General features: G+C 42.5%; 1 protein-coding gene across 1 annotated transcript in view; it reads right to left on the bottom strand.

The window, feature by feature from the left end:
• ITGA9 (integrin, alpha 9) overlaps positions 1 to 16,567 on the bottom strand; it is a gene marked incomplete at its 5' end in the record, with an annotated part of 177,511 nt that overhangs the window by 30,074 nt on the left and 130,870 nt on the right. The window contains 2 exons of the mRNA XM_008586608.1: positions 3,299 to 3,418; positions 5,860 to 5,985. Of these exons, the coding sequence (XP_008584830.1) occupies positions 3,299 to 3,418; positions 5,860 to 5,985 (246 nt within the window). The remainder of the gene's footprint in view (positions 1 to 3,298; positions 3,419 to 5,859; positions 5,986 to 16,567) is intronic.

Here is a 16,567-nt window from a genome sequence, read left to right as displayed (position 1 = left end):
CGGATCCCACATACAGACCGGTTCCCGCTCACTGGCTGAGCGAGGCGCGGAAGCAACACCGAGGGTTGCGATCCCGTTGCCGGTCCCGGTCCGGTACGGGGGCAACACTGAGGGTTGCGATCCGTTGCCGGACACGGAAAAAGACAAAAAAAATAAAATAAAATAAATTAGGCCTAAGGAGAAAGGGGCCTATGGCGGGGGGGTGGCACATCTAAGACTCAGGAACTGCCCACAGCCAGAGGCAGTCGGAAGTCTTGCTATGGGCTCAGACTCAAAGCCACTGATCCAGATAATAAGAAAATGGCTCCAAAACATGGATAGAGAAGGAATTTGGAAAAAACACAGGGACTGGCAAAACTGTGGCCTAGGGAAGAGCCAGAACCTGGAACCCGTGGAACGGATGGTGCCGCCTTGATGGTGGATCAGAGAGACAGCCTGGCTTCTGTTGTGGAAACAGAGGGGGTGCCTAGGCTCTACCAGTAAGGGGTCTAGTGGTACACCCACCTACACTGACTCAGCTTGCAGGCTCGTGCTCAGATGCCAGCTTTGACTCACTTCTGGCTAAACCTACAAAGAAACAAGAAAGTGGAGGGCTTTCTCTATATAAAACAGTTCCAAGGGGGCCCTTTGCTCATCTTTGCCAAAGAAATCAAAGACTTTCCTGGGATGGCACATGGGGATCCCAGTTTGTGTACTTTCCCTGGAAGTTGTGCACAAATTACTGTTCTTTTTCTAATCTGTAAAATGTATTTTAAATATTTCTGAGAAGCTTGTCATTCAAAGCAATTTTTCCAGTTAATTCACTTTGTGCAGAAAATAATTTTGTATGCAAATAATCATTAAAAGATTTTTTTTAACATTTACTTGTACATATTTGTGGGGTACAGTGTGTTGTTTCAATAGATGCATATACTGCACAATGATATACTCAAATAGTCTTTACCAATTTTGTATTTGTAGTTTTATGTATCAGGGTAGATTGTATTTTCAGTCTTGAATAATAATAATCATGATCATCTGGATAATAATATTAATAATAATGATAACAATAATGCTGTTGATAATTGCCAAAGTTAAGGGCTGAGCAGACGAGGAGCTTGGACAGGACAAGCCCTGGTGGTTGTAGAATCTTGAAAGAAGCCTTATGAACTAGAAGAACACTATCAAAGAAATCTAAGTCCTCTGATGATTTTAAAAATCAGATACTACATTTCAAATGAAAACCTAAGGTCAAAATAATAAAACCTCAAATTTTCTTGTCTGGGGCCAGACCTTGAGGTCAAAAGGAAAATAAACACAGCTGTAGGCCAGGCAAACCGCAAAGCTGGCGCTGCTCCACATCCTTAGGAAGGCCTGATGGCTTTTGGAGCCATCCCGGCTCAGCTCCCCAAGGGAGGTCGTGCTGGTTCCAGGGAGACCAACACTCTGTATTTCAGGCTCTGGCAGCAGCTGAGGCCCCATCTGGTTTCCAGGTCTGCTTCATTCTAGGCTTTCCTCTGCACCTGGAATTGCTGCTGGATTCTGCCAAAAAGGCACGTGGAGAATACTCCTCCAAGCCCCCACAGCTTTCAGCTCCTTTGCCTGGCTGACCCATGTACAGCAGTCAGTGGGACATGTTCCTTGGCAAAAGGTCACCACTGGTTACCGAAAGAGACACAGAAGAACCAGGCTGCAGAACTGTGCACAATTAAATTAAATGTAAATGACAAAAGTGCAAGCAGCAGCCATCTGAGTTGAGGGCAAAGGAGACATCAGAGTGGATTTCCACCATCAGTCCATCACCAAGGCTCTGTCAACAGTGGCAAATGTGGCACAGGAAATAAAACTGTTAGTAGCACCACTTGTCAAGAAGATTGACAGCACAGATAAGTCATGGATCAAATCTGGCCCTCTCACTGTTTTTGTAAATAAAGTTTTATTGGAACATAACTATCCCATTCATGTGCAGAATCACAGTCTCTCCAACCTGACCTGGGGACCCATACCAGTAAGGTACTTCCTGTGACACGGGGCTTTCAGATTCCCTTCTGGAATCAGAGGCTGACCAGTGGGGCTCTAGTTCATGCCTGGTCCTCTTCCAACACTGCGTTTATAAAGAGATAGGCAAGCACTGTTGTGAGCCCAACTTGCTCCAAACCAGTTTCCCTCCAGAGCAAACCAGGGAAACCAGAACTGTGTACAGCTGTCCTTGGGGGTGTGCAGGCTGTAACAGCTACAGATAGAAAGTTAACCCCCCAATGCCTGCATCTTCTCAGGTCAGTATATTACTGCTGTGCCTAATTTAAAAATAATCATGGTATGACTTTTCTAAAGATATTCATTCACATGCTGAAGGGTTTATATAGATTAACAAAAGTCTTTCCAAAGGAAAATAAATAGAATCTCTGGGGCTAACATGTGTATTTTGTTTTATCTTCATATGCCATTATTTTTATAGCATTTTGTTAGAAGTAGCCTCTTATACTTAGCAGCTCTTATCTTAAAATCAATCACAGTAAATTCATATGATTCTTCAAGGGCCACCAATTCACTGATTGAGGTACTTTTATAAATCACTTTTGATAAACTCATAACAAAGTGACCTGAGGTTCAAGAGTTGGACTTTTCTGAAACAAGGAGTCATCTAAACTAGGACTCATGGGTCAAATCTGGCCCTCTCATTGTTTTTGTAAATAAAGTTTTATTGGAACATAGCCATCCCATTCATTTAAGTATTGTCTATGGCTGCTTTCACAACATAATGGCAGAGTTGAGCAGATGCAAGAGTATATCCTGTAAGACTGTATGTCCTATAAAGCTTAAAATATTTATTACTGGGTTTTTACAGAAAAGGTTTGCCAACCCTTAATCTGAAGAGTGGTCTCCAGACTAGCAAGCAGTATTGGCATCACCTGGAAGCTTGTCAGAACTGCAGAATATTAGACTCCACCCCCAAGGAATTTGTGTTTTAACAGATTTCCTGGTGATTCTGATGCAAGCTGAAGTATATATAAGAAACTTAAATGTGCAAATAAAACACCTGGGCAGCTTGTTACAGTAAAAACACTGATTCAGTAAGTCTGGGGTGGAGCCCAAGATTCCACATTTCTAACAAACTCCCAGGTGATGCTGATGCTGCTGGACCTCAAACCACATTCTGAGTAGCAAGGGTCTGGTATTTTCCCCTGGCATCATCTAGCAGCAGAATTACCAATGGCACTTGCCAGAAATGTTTTAAAAGGGGCAGCCAGAGTATCATGAAGAAACCAATTCAAATACTTTTAAATGAATTCGGAGAGTGCAGTTCCTCAGAACTTACCTTTTTCAATATTTCTGTGTTCAGCAGCATGTAAATGTCTATAGTACGACTTTCTTCTTTAGCAAGAGCACTAAGGTTACAGTGCATTGTTAGGCAAGATATTCCCGGCTTTTCACAGTCCTGGGAAGAAAAATCAGAGGACTGTCAAATGGTTTTAAGAACAAAGACAAATTCGCAGCCATTTATAGAGCAAAGGGCTCCAGAATCTTCTTATTCCAGTAACTAAAGCAATTCCAGGAAGAGGAAATCCAGAGGAAGATGCCATCATTCTCTCTTGCCACCAGAGGGCATTGGAGGGATTTCCCATAGAGAGTGCACCAAAGCATGCCTTCAAGTCAAGCAACTGGGAGAAAGCAGCTCACTGGTATATCCTACCAAAATATTGGATTTCACAAGGAGAAATAATTTTTTTAAAAAAGAACGCAATTGCATATTCTGAAAACATTCTTATGAGTTTTTAATACAAGATATATTTCCTACATTATGCAATTTCTGCCCGTGTAGAGGCAAATCCTTTCATGCCCATTTTTTAAGTACAGTAAATTAGAGGGCTAAGAAGTCATATGACTCTTGTTCAAGAAAAGACATAAGTTACCAATAGAAATATAAATTCAAAATTTAAGTTACAAAAGAGGAAGTTTTCTCTTTTGTATTACAGGATCCAGATGTACATACATACCTTCACGATGTTTCTTTCATGTACAGGGTAAAATTTTCAGACACAAGAGAAGTATCTGTCAAACAACTAGATATCACTATACCTAACAATTGAAAGGACTTTAAAAAATAGATGTACTATCCTCACTATGTAAGTGAATAAAAACATTTCAAGTGGCAAACGGTCGCCCTTTTCTATAGGAGAAGACAGTGAGGAAGGACGTGATAAACCTAACTGTGATATACATGGTCTGTGTGGTGGGTTGAATTATGTTCCCCCAAAACTCACTGAAGCTTGAATTGTGTCCCCCAAGTTTTATGGATTAGAAACTTAGCCCCCACTGTGGCTGTTAAGAGGGTGGAAAATCCTATTATGATCATTGGAAGGTGGAGCCTTGAAGAGGTGATTGGGTTGTAGGACCATGCAGTGGTGAATGGATTAAAATGGTGGTTGGGGCCCGGTTCTGAAGGCTTTAAAAGAAGAGGAGAGTCTGTCTCTCTTGCTCTCTCTGCTTCCACCATCTTGCAATGTGAGACCCCTGGGTCACTGTAGCCACCACCAGATGGACTTTGGACTTCCTAGCCTCAGAAACTGTAAGCAATAAATTTTGTTTTTCTTTATAAATTACCCTGGGGTATTTATTATCTTGCAATGTGAGACCCCTGGGTCACTGTAGCCACCACCAGATGGACTTTGGACTTCCTAGCCTCAGAAACTGTAAGCAATAAATTTTGTTTTTCTTTATAAATTACCCTGGGGTATTTATTATCTTGCAATGTGAGACCCCTGGGTCACTGTAGCCACCACCAGATGGACTTTGGACTTCCTAGCCTCAGAAACTGTAAGCAATAAATTTTGTTTTTCTTTATAAATTACCCTGGGGTATTTATTATAGCAACACAAAATGGACCAATACAGGCTGAAATAAGGAGTTAAAGAAATGTAACCAAAGATACCGGGAAAGGAAGCTTTGGAAAAGCATTACGATTCCATCTTCAATACCTTCACTGTTTAAAAAATTTAGGTATAACATTTACAGCAAATAAAACACATCTTAAGTATACACCTTGATAAATTTTTACATGTTTATACACAGAGAACCACCACCCTGATCAAGATGTGGAACATTTCTGGCACCTGAGTGGGCTCCCTCATGCCCCGTCCTATCGATATTCCTCCAAAAGTAATCACTATACTGACCCCCATCGCCACTGATTAGTTTTTGCTATTTCTGAACTTCAGAGAAGTGAAATATACTGTAGTATGTGTCCTTTTGTTTCTAGATTCTTTCACTCAATATTATATCTGTAATGTTCAGTCATATTGTTGTGTGTAGCAGTAGTTTGTTATTTTTCAGTGCTATGTAATATTACAGCGTATGCATATATCACAATTGTTTACTCATTTTCCTGTTTAGATATTTAGATTGTTCCCAGCTTTTTGGCTATCTTAAGATTGCTGTGAATATTCTTGTCCATGTCTTTGGGAGACACAAGTACTCATTTCTCTTGGGGATATACCTAGGAGTGGAATGGCTGAATCACAGGGTACATATATGTTTAATTTTAGTAGATACTACAAAATAGTTTTCTAAAGTGGTTGTACAAGAACCATCACTCTTGTTCAGACTTACATCAGGAGAAACATTTTACTCTCTGCTTGGTAGGTTGCAGAAGCTTTCCCGTTGCCAGGCAATGGAATTTGGAATGCAAATTTAACACTTTGACTGAAACCCCAGGCTGAAAACTAGGAGTTGAACACAGTCCTTGTGATTTATAAATCAACTGATTAAAGCCAGATTTGGGAAATAATAAATAGCAAATAGAAAACTGGCCTCTAATTTCAGACTTGTCTTCCTAGCGAGGACCACCCATGTTACCCCAGCCACAAAGCAAATCCTTACCAAGACTTTTCTTCCAGACTTTGTGAAAAAAGCAAATATTGTGTGGAAGATATTTTCCTGTTCTTGAGGGATGATGCAGGGGGTTGGGTTTTTCTGGAAAGAGCAGTTTCCCTTCTCTTGGCCCACCTGAAAATGAAAAGAGGCCTGTCAGAGTGGTCGATCCCAAGAATGGATCATGATCCTGGAATCCCTTATTGTAGAGGTGGTAGCAGTAGAATTCAAATTCACCTTTTTCCCTTTGTCCATTCTCCAATGGACAACCATGGCTGGAAAGCTGAGGGCAGAAGTCATAGCACCAACTGGACTAAATAATAGAAAATGTGGATCTTAAGTCCCTAAATAATTAAGATGAGATGGCATGCAACACAGAAATCAGATGTGACTACGAAACAGTAAGACTTCAGGAACAAAATAAACCTTATATTTCATGGTTTCCAAAGCACATTTACGGTAATGTGCCATATAACAATGTTTTGGGTAATGATGAACCACATATATGATGATGGCCCCTTAAGATTGTAATAAAGCTAAAAAATTCCTATTGACTAACAATGTCATAGTCATTGTAATATCATAGTGTAATACTTTTTCTTTTCTTTTTTTTTTTGTCTTTTTTTTGACCGGTAAGGGGATCGCAACCCTTGGCTTGGTGTTGCCCGCACTGCGCTCAGCCAGTGAGCGCACCGGCCATCCCTATATAGGATCTGAACCTGAGGCGGGAGCGCCGCTGCACTCCCAGCGCCGCCCTCTCCTGAGTGCTCCATGGGGCTGGCCCAGTGTAATACTTTTTCTTTTCTTTTTTTTTTTTGTCTTTTTTTTGACCGGTAAGGGGATCGCAACCCTTGGCTTGGTGTTGCCCGCACTGCGCTCAGCCAGTGAGCGCACCGGCCATCCCTATATAGGATCTGAACCTGAGGCGGGAGCGCCGCTGCGCTCCCAGCGCCGCCCTCTCCTGAGTGCTCCATGGGGCTGGCCCAGTGTAATACTTTTTCTAAAAAAAATAAATTCAGTGTAGCCCAAGTTTACAGTGTTTATGAAGTCTATGGTAGTGCACAGTAATGTCCTAGGCTTTCCCACTCACTCACTGACTCACACAGAGCAACTCCCAATCCTGCAAGCTCCATTCATGGTAAGTGCCCTATACAGGTGTACCATTTTTTATCTTTTAAATACCGTATTTTTACTGTACCTTTTCTGTGTTTAGATTTGTTTAGATATACAAATACCATTGTGTTGTAACTGCCTACAGTACAGTAACATGTTGTATAGGTTTGTAGCCTAGAAGTCATAGGGCATACTATATAGCCTAGTTGTGTAGCAGGCTAATCGTTTAGGCTTGTGTGAGTACACTCTATGGTGTTTGCACAACACAATCACCTAATGATGCATTTCTCAGAATGTATCCCCATCGTTAAGCAACACATGATTATACAAACACGCTTACAGCAATTCTCCAAGATAGGCATTGATGCTCTTTGTCTGGATAAGGAAAATGAGACTCAAGTCAAGTCACTCGCCAACAATTACAGAGTCAAGGACCCAGGTCTTGAACTCAGGTCTACTGAGACCAAGCTTTGCGCATGGTCCACTACCAGAGGTTTTCAAATTGTTCCACGGAGCCCCTGGGTGTTATAAAAGCCCTTAAGAGTCCACCTAGATAGGGGAAGGGGCAGCGAGCAGGACTGCTCTAGGTCCAATGAGAGCATCAACCATATACAGTGCCATTTATTTCTTTATTTTTATTATTATTATTTTTAAAGATGACTGGTAAGGAGATCTTAACCCTTGACTTGGTGTTGTCAGCACCACGCTCTCCCAAGTGAGCTAACGAGCCATCCCTATATGGGATCCGAACCCGTGGCCTTGGTGTTATCAACACCACTTTCTCCCGAGTGAGCCACAGGCCGGCCCCTACAGTGCCATTTAAAACCAGGGTTCTACCAAAAAAATAGCTGGACAGCCACTGTGCTGAGCCAGACGGGAACTTACATGCCCAGTGAGCTCTTGGTGAGGCATCTGATCTTGCCTGTGAGACAACAGCAGTGGTGCTGAGCAACACTGAAAGCAAAACAAGCCAAAACAATGGTGTGTAGCCTTTCAAGTTGATCTCTTCAAGAATAACACTTTTTTTTTGATGCCTAAATTGAAGAATTGTCAAAAAAATGAAGTCTTCTTTACATATCTTCATATCACACTGGTTGTAGCTGAAGATGGGACAGGATGTAAGGTCAGATAAGAAAATTAATAATTAGGGCCGACCCTGTGGCTCACTTGGGAGAGTGCGGCGCTGGTAGCGCCAAGGCTGTGGGTTCGGATCCTATATAGGGATGGCCAGTGTACTCACTGGCTGAGCGTGGTGCGGACCACACCATGCCGAGGGTTGCGATCCCCTTACCAGTCAAAAAAAAAAAAAAAAAGAAAATTAATAATTAGGGCCGACCCTGTGGCTCACTTGGGAGAGTGCGGCGCTGGTAGCGCCAAGGCTGTGGGTTCGGATCCTATATAGGGATGGTCAGTGTACTCACTGGCTGAGCGTGGTGCGGACCACACCATGCCGAGGGTTGCGATCCCCTTACCAGTCAAAAAAAAAAAAAAAAAAAGAAAATTAATAATTAGTAATTCATAGTTTGGGATTGTGTTTACAATCCCATTGCTAACCAGAATCAACTGCTTAAACTCTCCTATCTTTAATGCCCTTGAATAAAATATAACGTGTATGAATTTGTTCAAGAATATTTCAAATTCTCATTTGTGGTAGGGAGCAAAGTTTAAAGTTTTTACATAAAGAGAATTCTAACTTAAGCTAACCATGCTAATTTTTAAATAATGAACTATAAAACAAGACCACCAAAATTTGCTAAATTAATCCTTAGCTTATCTTTGGTATGAACACATTCCAGAATCTATTATATACATCTGAAAATAAATAAGGTGAAGATTTGTTCCCTCAAACTAACTACTAGAAAAGAGAATGTTGCCTTTAAAAGTCTCTCACAATTTGGGACTTACTGTCATTTACAAGCCAAGCCTCTCATAATTTGGGACTTTCTCAATTACTATATTTGAACCAGAAAACTTGGGGAAGACATGCCAGCTGGAAATGGTCTCAATCAACATTGGTTTTGGATGATTTTAGAACTCACTAGAGAGAATTAATGGAAAGGAGGCAATAAAGTTCAACACAGATTTGGTGATTATTCCTTGAGCGCGATTGTTGAAAGTTGTGATAAATATATTGAATCCCATTTTAGAAAGCAGTATGTAAGCTGCTCATATGGTGAGATAATGAATATTCACTTATTAGACAAATGAGAAAAACAACTGCTGCAGTGTTATGCAAACGGATATTTGTGTGTTGCAATAAAATAACAACATCGAACACATTAAAAAGTTTTGCATTTCAAATAAATTAGACAAATTGAAGATGATTTATTCTGGAAAACTATTGACCAAAAAAGTGGCTTAGTAAGGATATACGTTGATCTCAAAAGACGCACGTTTGAATAAAATAATTTTGTGAAACGTGACAATGAAAGAGTAATATAAATTAATACATTATTCTTATATGATTTTAAATATGCAACTATGTGATTAAATTAAATATTATGAGTAGATAGCTGATTATTTCACTCATTTTCCTAAATTTTTAAGGCAAAATTTATATTCTCTAAAATGCACAGATCTTAAGAGTGCAAGTTTGATGAATTTTGACAAATTAAATCACCCAGTAACCACCAACCCAGTGAAACTGCAGAACATGTTCATCACTCCAGAAAGCTCCTCAGTCCCTTTTCCAGTCAATTCCCACCCCCACCCCAAAGGCAAACACAGTTTTGATTCCTATTAAGTTCATCAAAAAATTTTTAAAAACTGTTAAATTTGCCTCATTAGGGAAGGGGGGGTGTCATTTGGGGGTTGCCCTATATTTAGGCATGTACAGTATGCAGTGGATGGAAAACATTTATGTTCACTGGGCATTTGACAATTAGAGTGGGCGTACTCATACCCCTAACTCCCATCACCTTTTCCCTCTGAAGCACGTGGGTCTCTACTTTCCCTGCTTGTCTTCTGGAGTGGACATCTGCTGATAGACCACTGGAGAACAGTCCTCTGGAGCCCTGAGGCATGCACATTGCTCTGTTAAGATTACCAGGCCTGGCCACCCAAACACAGTTGGTCTGGGTTTAAAGAAACAGAAACTCTGAGTCTTGTAGGATGCAATCACCCGTAATTAAAATCAGGGGTGGGGGTTGAGTTCCTCTTTGCTCTGCAAATTGATGCTTCGGGTTTCTAGGCAAGGAGAAGGAGCTCGGAACAGAGTCCCCACCCAGGCAGCTTCACTAATGTGCTTTGGGTGTGAGCAGCTGACATCCGGCCGCAAGACGCCAGCAGAGAGGGGCAGGGAGCAGGGAACGGCAGGGCAAGGGTGTGAGAAATAACCCTAGCTGGAGGGCAGAGCTGTGCTCAGAACTTAGTTTTCCTCTTGCATGGGGAGTTGCTGGGGTGGCCTGTGGACAGGGTAATGATGATGACATGATATGATATGTTGTGACACTTAATCTGCCCGTTGTGGAATGTGAAGAAGTGAAATGGAGACAGAGTCTGTGCTGAATGAAAATCTTGGCCAGTTGTGCTCTGACTGTGGTTACACAGGAATCACTTCAATTGGGGAAAACAACATTTTTCTGGGAGGTTCAGGGTGGTTCCCTTTCAAAGGGAGATTGGAGATTGCTTGGTGCGGCACAGGTCTAATTCAGACCAGCTACTCCTGTTGTGGACGCTCTCTCAGCTAAAATTCAGCAACTCAGTGCCTGGCCAGGGTCACCAAGGGGGGACTCGTGTTGGATGGATACATATGTGAAGCCACAATAACAACACCTAACACATGTGCAGCCCTTGCTGTGGGCCAGGTTCTGAGTGGTCTTCACACATTAATGTCCAGTCCTCACTACAACCCTGTGAGGCAGGTGCTATTACCATCCACATTTTATAGACAGAGAAACTGAGAAGCAAGGGTAGGCCAGATGACCAACGGAGGTCCCCCGGCTAGCAGGCCACAGAGCTGGGCCGGGATGCAGACCATCTAGTTCCAGAGATCTGCTCATAGCCACTTCCCTGTACTGCCTTTTAGGTGTGAAAGCTGAGGATGGGTTTGGGGTGAAGTCATAGAGGAGTGAGTATACGTGGAGGGAAACCATCCCTTCCTGTTCTCTCCCTAGTCACAGGGAAGGGATAAAGGGAAGGAAGGACTAGTCTAAAAACTTGAAAATCCCAGAGTCCTCCATCCTGACCCATTTCTGCTGCTGTGGCAAAAACAAAAAACTCCTGCCCAGACCATGGGCGATAAAAGTGCCTGGGAGGCCAGGCCTCTCTGCTGCCTCTTGGGCTGGAAGGGGAACAGAGCATCCTGGAATGTTGTTTCTGGAAGCCAGCTCTGAGATCATGTGGTCCCGTGGCCTCGGCTGACAGATAAGAAACCAGAGGCCCCCAAGTTCAGTGACTTGTTCAAGGTCATGTGGTTGGTTGTTGGCAGCGTCCAGCACCCAGTGAAGAAATTCTGTGGCACAAACGCTCTTGCTGAACACCCAATGGTCTCTGGCTTCAGCTCTAGTTCTGCCTTCTAACAGCTGTGCCATTTTGGGCCTCCGGGGGCTCAGATTCCTCATCTATAGAATTAGGACATTGGCTTCCATGGTCACTAAGGTTGTCCTCAGTTGTTAATTCTATATTTCATGGACTATCTGTGCATTTTCATTAGAGCGTGGGGTCACCTAATCTCACGTTATGTAGATAAGCAATTATTGACCACCTACCCCCCACTACTTGGTTTCAACCACTCTCTTTGCTCAAAATCAAGGGGAAGTAATGCTTTCTTCATGTGTTACAGACAACCCAAGCACCACCCAGCTCATGTCTAACCATGTCATTTCCTTGGCTGGCCGAGGACTCTGTGGCCATTGACCCCCTGCTCATCTCTGCCTACTCCCTTCTCATTCATTTCCCAGACTATCTGAGTCAAAACGCTTCCCATGACATGGCTGCTTATCTTCCAGGACCTCTGGAAGCTGGAAGAGGGCCATGGCTATTGGAATTTGAACCAAAGGACTTTACCACGCACAAACAAAGACAAGAGGATGCGGGACACAGTGTCAAGGCTAAATTCTGCCAAGGTGGCTATTGAGGGTTCTCTGCTGGCATCTGTCCTTCCCTCTACCCCAAAGAAAATATTGTGCAAGTTTAAACCAAGAGATGGTAGTGATTTGGGAAACTGTCAGGAGCCCTGGTTGTGGGAGCCCAAGGAGTGAACATCACTTGGTGGAAAAGTCTGGGTCAGCCTTGGTCAAGGAAATCTTTGTGGTCAGAAGCCATCACGGTCCTAAGCCTGTCAAAGGACACAGGGCCCCCTGTTCACTCTAGGTGGCAAGACCTAGCTTCATGAAATACTGGGTGTGAAGCATGAATCAGGGCTGATTCCTTGGGTCTGAGACTGAAAAAATGTTGATCTTTCATTTTGAATGTTACTATCATCTGCCACCAGGTAGAAAATGGAAGTCTAGAGCTTTTACTAAATACTCTTTAGGCTGTGGTGGTCTGAAAGGGGTTGGAGGAAAGAAGGCCTTTCCCAGTCGTAAGCTCAGGAGAGAGTCCTCCATTAGGTACCTGTAAGAGCTGTTTGCTGACTTAGGACACAAGGCTCTCCCAGGTCACCAGAAGAGAGTAGTCCTAACACAGTCCCTGTCCCTGGGCCTGAAATCTGGAGGGGCAGAAAAGTCCTCTTATCTTTTTTCTAAGTCTCATGCCCCAAGCACATCACCCTGGGGACTAATTCTAGTTGCTTATGGCTCCATCTCTATACTGAGTACAGACATAAAAGGGAATACTAGGTAACATTAGGTGCTATTCTAAGCACTATGGCATACATTGAATGCTTACAGCACCCAAGTGTGGAGGGCACTATTATCAGTAGTGTGACCATATAATTTATTGCCTAAACTGGGACATTTTTGAGAGTGAAGTTGGGGAGTCAACCAGATATAACAGCCAGACTGAAACATTTATCAGGGATGTGTCAGGCCAACTGTGACATCTGGTCTCCTTAATTTTCACCCCCATTTCACAGATGAGAAAACTGAGGCTAGAGAGGTCAAGTAACCTGCCATGTACCTATAAGCTCTGAATCTGTGGGAAGCACATCTCCAAAGTCTCCACCAGGATGCTCCTTGTCCCACTCCACCTTCTTTGAGCCCAGGCTGCATAGCCACAGTTCCACATGCTGAAGCCCAAACACATCCTGAGCACCATCTTCCTGTTCATCCATTCGCAGCCCTCAGAGCACAGCTCCTACTGTGATTATTCTTGTCTACAAATTTCTACCCCCACCATGAAGTCAACCCTGTCATGATCTGCATTCCTGACTCATAGGAGGTGGCACCTGTGATGGATCTAGATGGATAAAGAAAACTTCTAGAGAGTAAACCCCAGCCAGCTGGGGGTCCAAGGATGGGGAGGGTCACCAAAGGGTCCCTGGCTTGATGCCCGTCAAATGTAGTACATAGCCAATAAAAGGGAAATGGAAGATTGAACTAGCAGAGGAACAACCTCAGTGACAACAGTACTCCCCATGAGCCATTCTTGGAGTTATCACCAACGTGGTTCTTGGGTACAGTTTGATCTAAAAGCCATGTTTGTTGAATTGAATTGGATTAAAGGGCATAGGTTCATTTTTGAACAACGTGTGTTTCATGTTAACTCACATTGCTCTGTTAGCCATTGGCTTTATGTTCTCTGTTACATCCCTGGGCCACTTTTCCATATCATGTTACACCAATCACAGCTGATGGCAACTGGGTAAACATGACCTGACCCCGACTTACTGCCTGCTTCTCTGAATTCACATGCCCCTTGAGTTTGAAAACTCAGAGAATGTTTTGAATGCATACTTTGCTAATTCAATTACCTAGTGCCTACTCTGGGAACCAAAGAAGTCCCCATCCTGCCACAGAAGGCTGAACATTTACTGCAATGGCTGTGGTGATGTTAACTTTAGGACTCCAAGGTTTGAAATAAAAATAGTACTCATAAAATGACCAAGAAATGACACCAACTGGTTAATTAGGCCAACCTAAGATGTTTACTACTAGAAAGGTAAGATAGCTACATACTGTCAATTCAGCAAAATGTGATTCACATTTGCTTTACAGTCTTACAGCACCCTTCATATCATATCTTATGTTAAGTCACATTGCTAAGATTTACTATTGCGAGCTTCTTGGTATTGACCAAAAACTGTAAAAAATGATGTCAATATTTTGATAATAAACCTGAGACAAATAATTTCATGTATCACCATTCATTCCAAGACTTTGTAATAATGCAGGTCTAGAATAACCTATAAGGGGTGGGTGTTCAAAGGCTCCATTAATTTACTCTGATTTTTCAATTGTAATGACACTGCTCAATATAAGGCCAGAGAAACAGCCATAACAATCTTGGATAGTTCCTTATTATGGATATGCCTAACCTTATGTTACTAATGTATTCGAAAGGTTGAGAACCCAATGTTGTATGTGTGCATGCATCACATCATTTAAAGGTAATGAGGAGTTCTCAAAGGCATCCTTTGGTAGATCCTTCTGAAGAGTGATGGATTCTTTTGCTTTGTGAATAGAGATGTCTTGTTTATCATTTCAGCAAGTTCTGATTTTCTGATATTTACCTCTATGTGTAGCTAGAGGTTCCAATACGTTTATACAAATAGACAAAAATCCAAAGAGAAAAAACACTAATGATCACAACAACATGAGGCAAGTTAATATGAGGCTCTAGCTTTGGACAATCCCTCCTCAAATAAATGGGATGCTCAAATAAAGAGGCAATTAAATAAAGAGCTGAAATAAGGAGTTCTGTTTTTGAACTGAAAAGAGTAAATGAAAGCATATAAAAGCTGTCCATAAATAACAGCCCACTCCAAATCTGCAGAGTTGGGGATGGAGCAGGAGGGGACAGAAGTCAAAGAATGACCCAGTATAGTTTAATCACAGAAAAGAAAAGATAGTAACTTTAAATGCCTAAAAAGATCATACCTTTAACTCTAGAAGTCTTTTCTGTAATTGAAAACTGTCTTCCAAATAAAATACTTGCTTTCCCCAACTCCTTCCCCATTCCTTAAGGCAATCACCACTGTAAAAAGTTGTATTCGGTGTGAAAGGTCAGGGTGTTACTGAGACGAAAACAGAAACAGAAAATAAAGAGGAAAACCTCAAAACCAAAGTTCCAGAGGAAAGGAAGAGCATAATCTGTTGTACATATCTGTTGACTTCTGTACGAGTTTGCCATTATTTTATGAACACGTCCACTTCTTATGACAAAATACAGTGAATTTTGTTTCCATCAGCTTTAGGGTTTGGCTAAAACAACGTCCTCCACCCCGCTCCCACCCGCTTGCTCTGGGTGTGACAGGCCTTCGTGCTGGAAAGTCAAGAGTGCAGGCCACCACCAGGCTGCCTCATAAAACAGAATTCATTTAATCAGAGCAAGACAAGTCCCCCAGATGAGGCCCATTGCACAAGCATGGGGATGGCCTTTTACTGGAGTCAAAGTGATACAGATGGGAAGTAGTTTCAGAGAAGCAATGACACAGAAGAATTTCCAGATGCGGTCAGATTCTGTTTAGTGGAGAAGCAAGACACAGATATGTTATCTGAGCACGTGGCATGCGTACCAAAAATGTTTTCCTTCCACAGAAAATGAACCATTTTGGAAGTAGAACGGTCTGTTGATTTGGATATAAATGAGTCAGTAGCCCCGGTACGAGACACAACACAGTCCTTGGAATTGCCTCTGTTTGCTTAAATTCCGGTTCTAGTTCTTAGGCCCATCTATGGTAAAGAACAAAGCTCACACCCATCTCATGTTAAAGGGTGAGGTAGTACACCTATGGATTCACGGGGTTGTCTCTGCATTTATGAGACATAGCCTTTATTATCACCCTTTTATCAAAAGGAAATGACAGTCATTTTCTGGATGCTGTTTCATGTGTCACCATCTGTTTAACTTCTTAAACTTCTTTTCTGGCAATGACAAGTGAAACCGACATGCTACTCATTAAGTGTAAAGTTTCAAGATCTTCATGGGAGGCCTGAAATGTGCTTTAGGCCACAAGTTCAGATAATTAAAGAGAAGTGAAGTTGGCTCCCTGACAGCTGTGGAGATAATTACTTCTCAGTGTCTAACGATGTTGGGGCAGTTCCTTTTGGTCCGAGGAAACTTGGTATGTATGTCAGAAAGGCGCTTTCCTGTTTCTGTGCTTCCGAAGCACACACAATTAGTCCTCGGCAGGTTAAATTAGAACCATGTGTTGCTCAGCAATGGCTGATGAGCACTGTTTATCCTCAGTGAGATTTCCTGTTATCGACTTCAGTAACAGCCATCATCCCTGCCATGGCAGGGCTCTCTGTCATGTTGCTTTTAAGGAATGAAGGAAAGTAAACTGCATAATCACCAACTTTTGAGGCCTATTCATGTTGGAGGCCAGAAAACACCAGGCACCTAAGCATGGGCATTCCAACTGGCCCACATGCTGGTAAGGAAGCGTTAATGTTTCCAGATGTCATGGCAGCTGTAAGCACAAGACGCCCTCAGCCAGCAGGGACACGGCACTGCTTGGCCTGATTTATGTGATCTGTCCACACGGGTTAAAGGGACGCCT

The sequence above is a fragment of the Galeopterus variegatus genome, unplaced genomic scaffold, assembly GCF_000696425.1.
Source record: "Galeopterus variegatus unplaced genomic scaffold, G_variegatus-3.0.2 Scaffold110, whole genome shotgun sequence".
Lineage (NCBI taxonomy): Eukaryota > Metazoa > Chordata > Mammalia > Dermoptera > Cynocephalidae > Galeopterus > Galeopterus variegatus.
The sequence above is the reverse complement of the archived record's forward strand: the minus strand, read 5'-3'. Positions and strand labels throughout refer to the sequence as shown.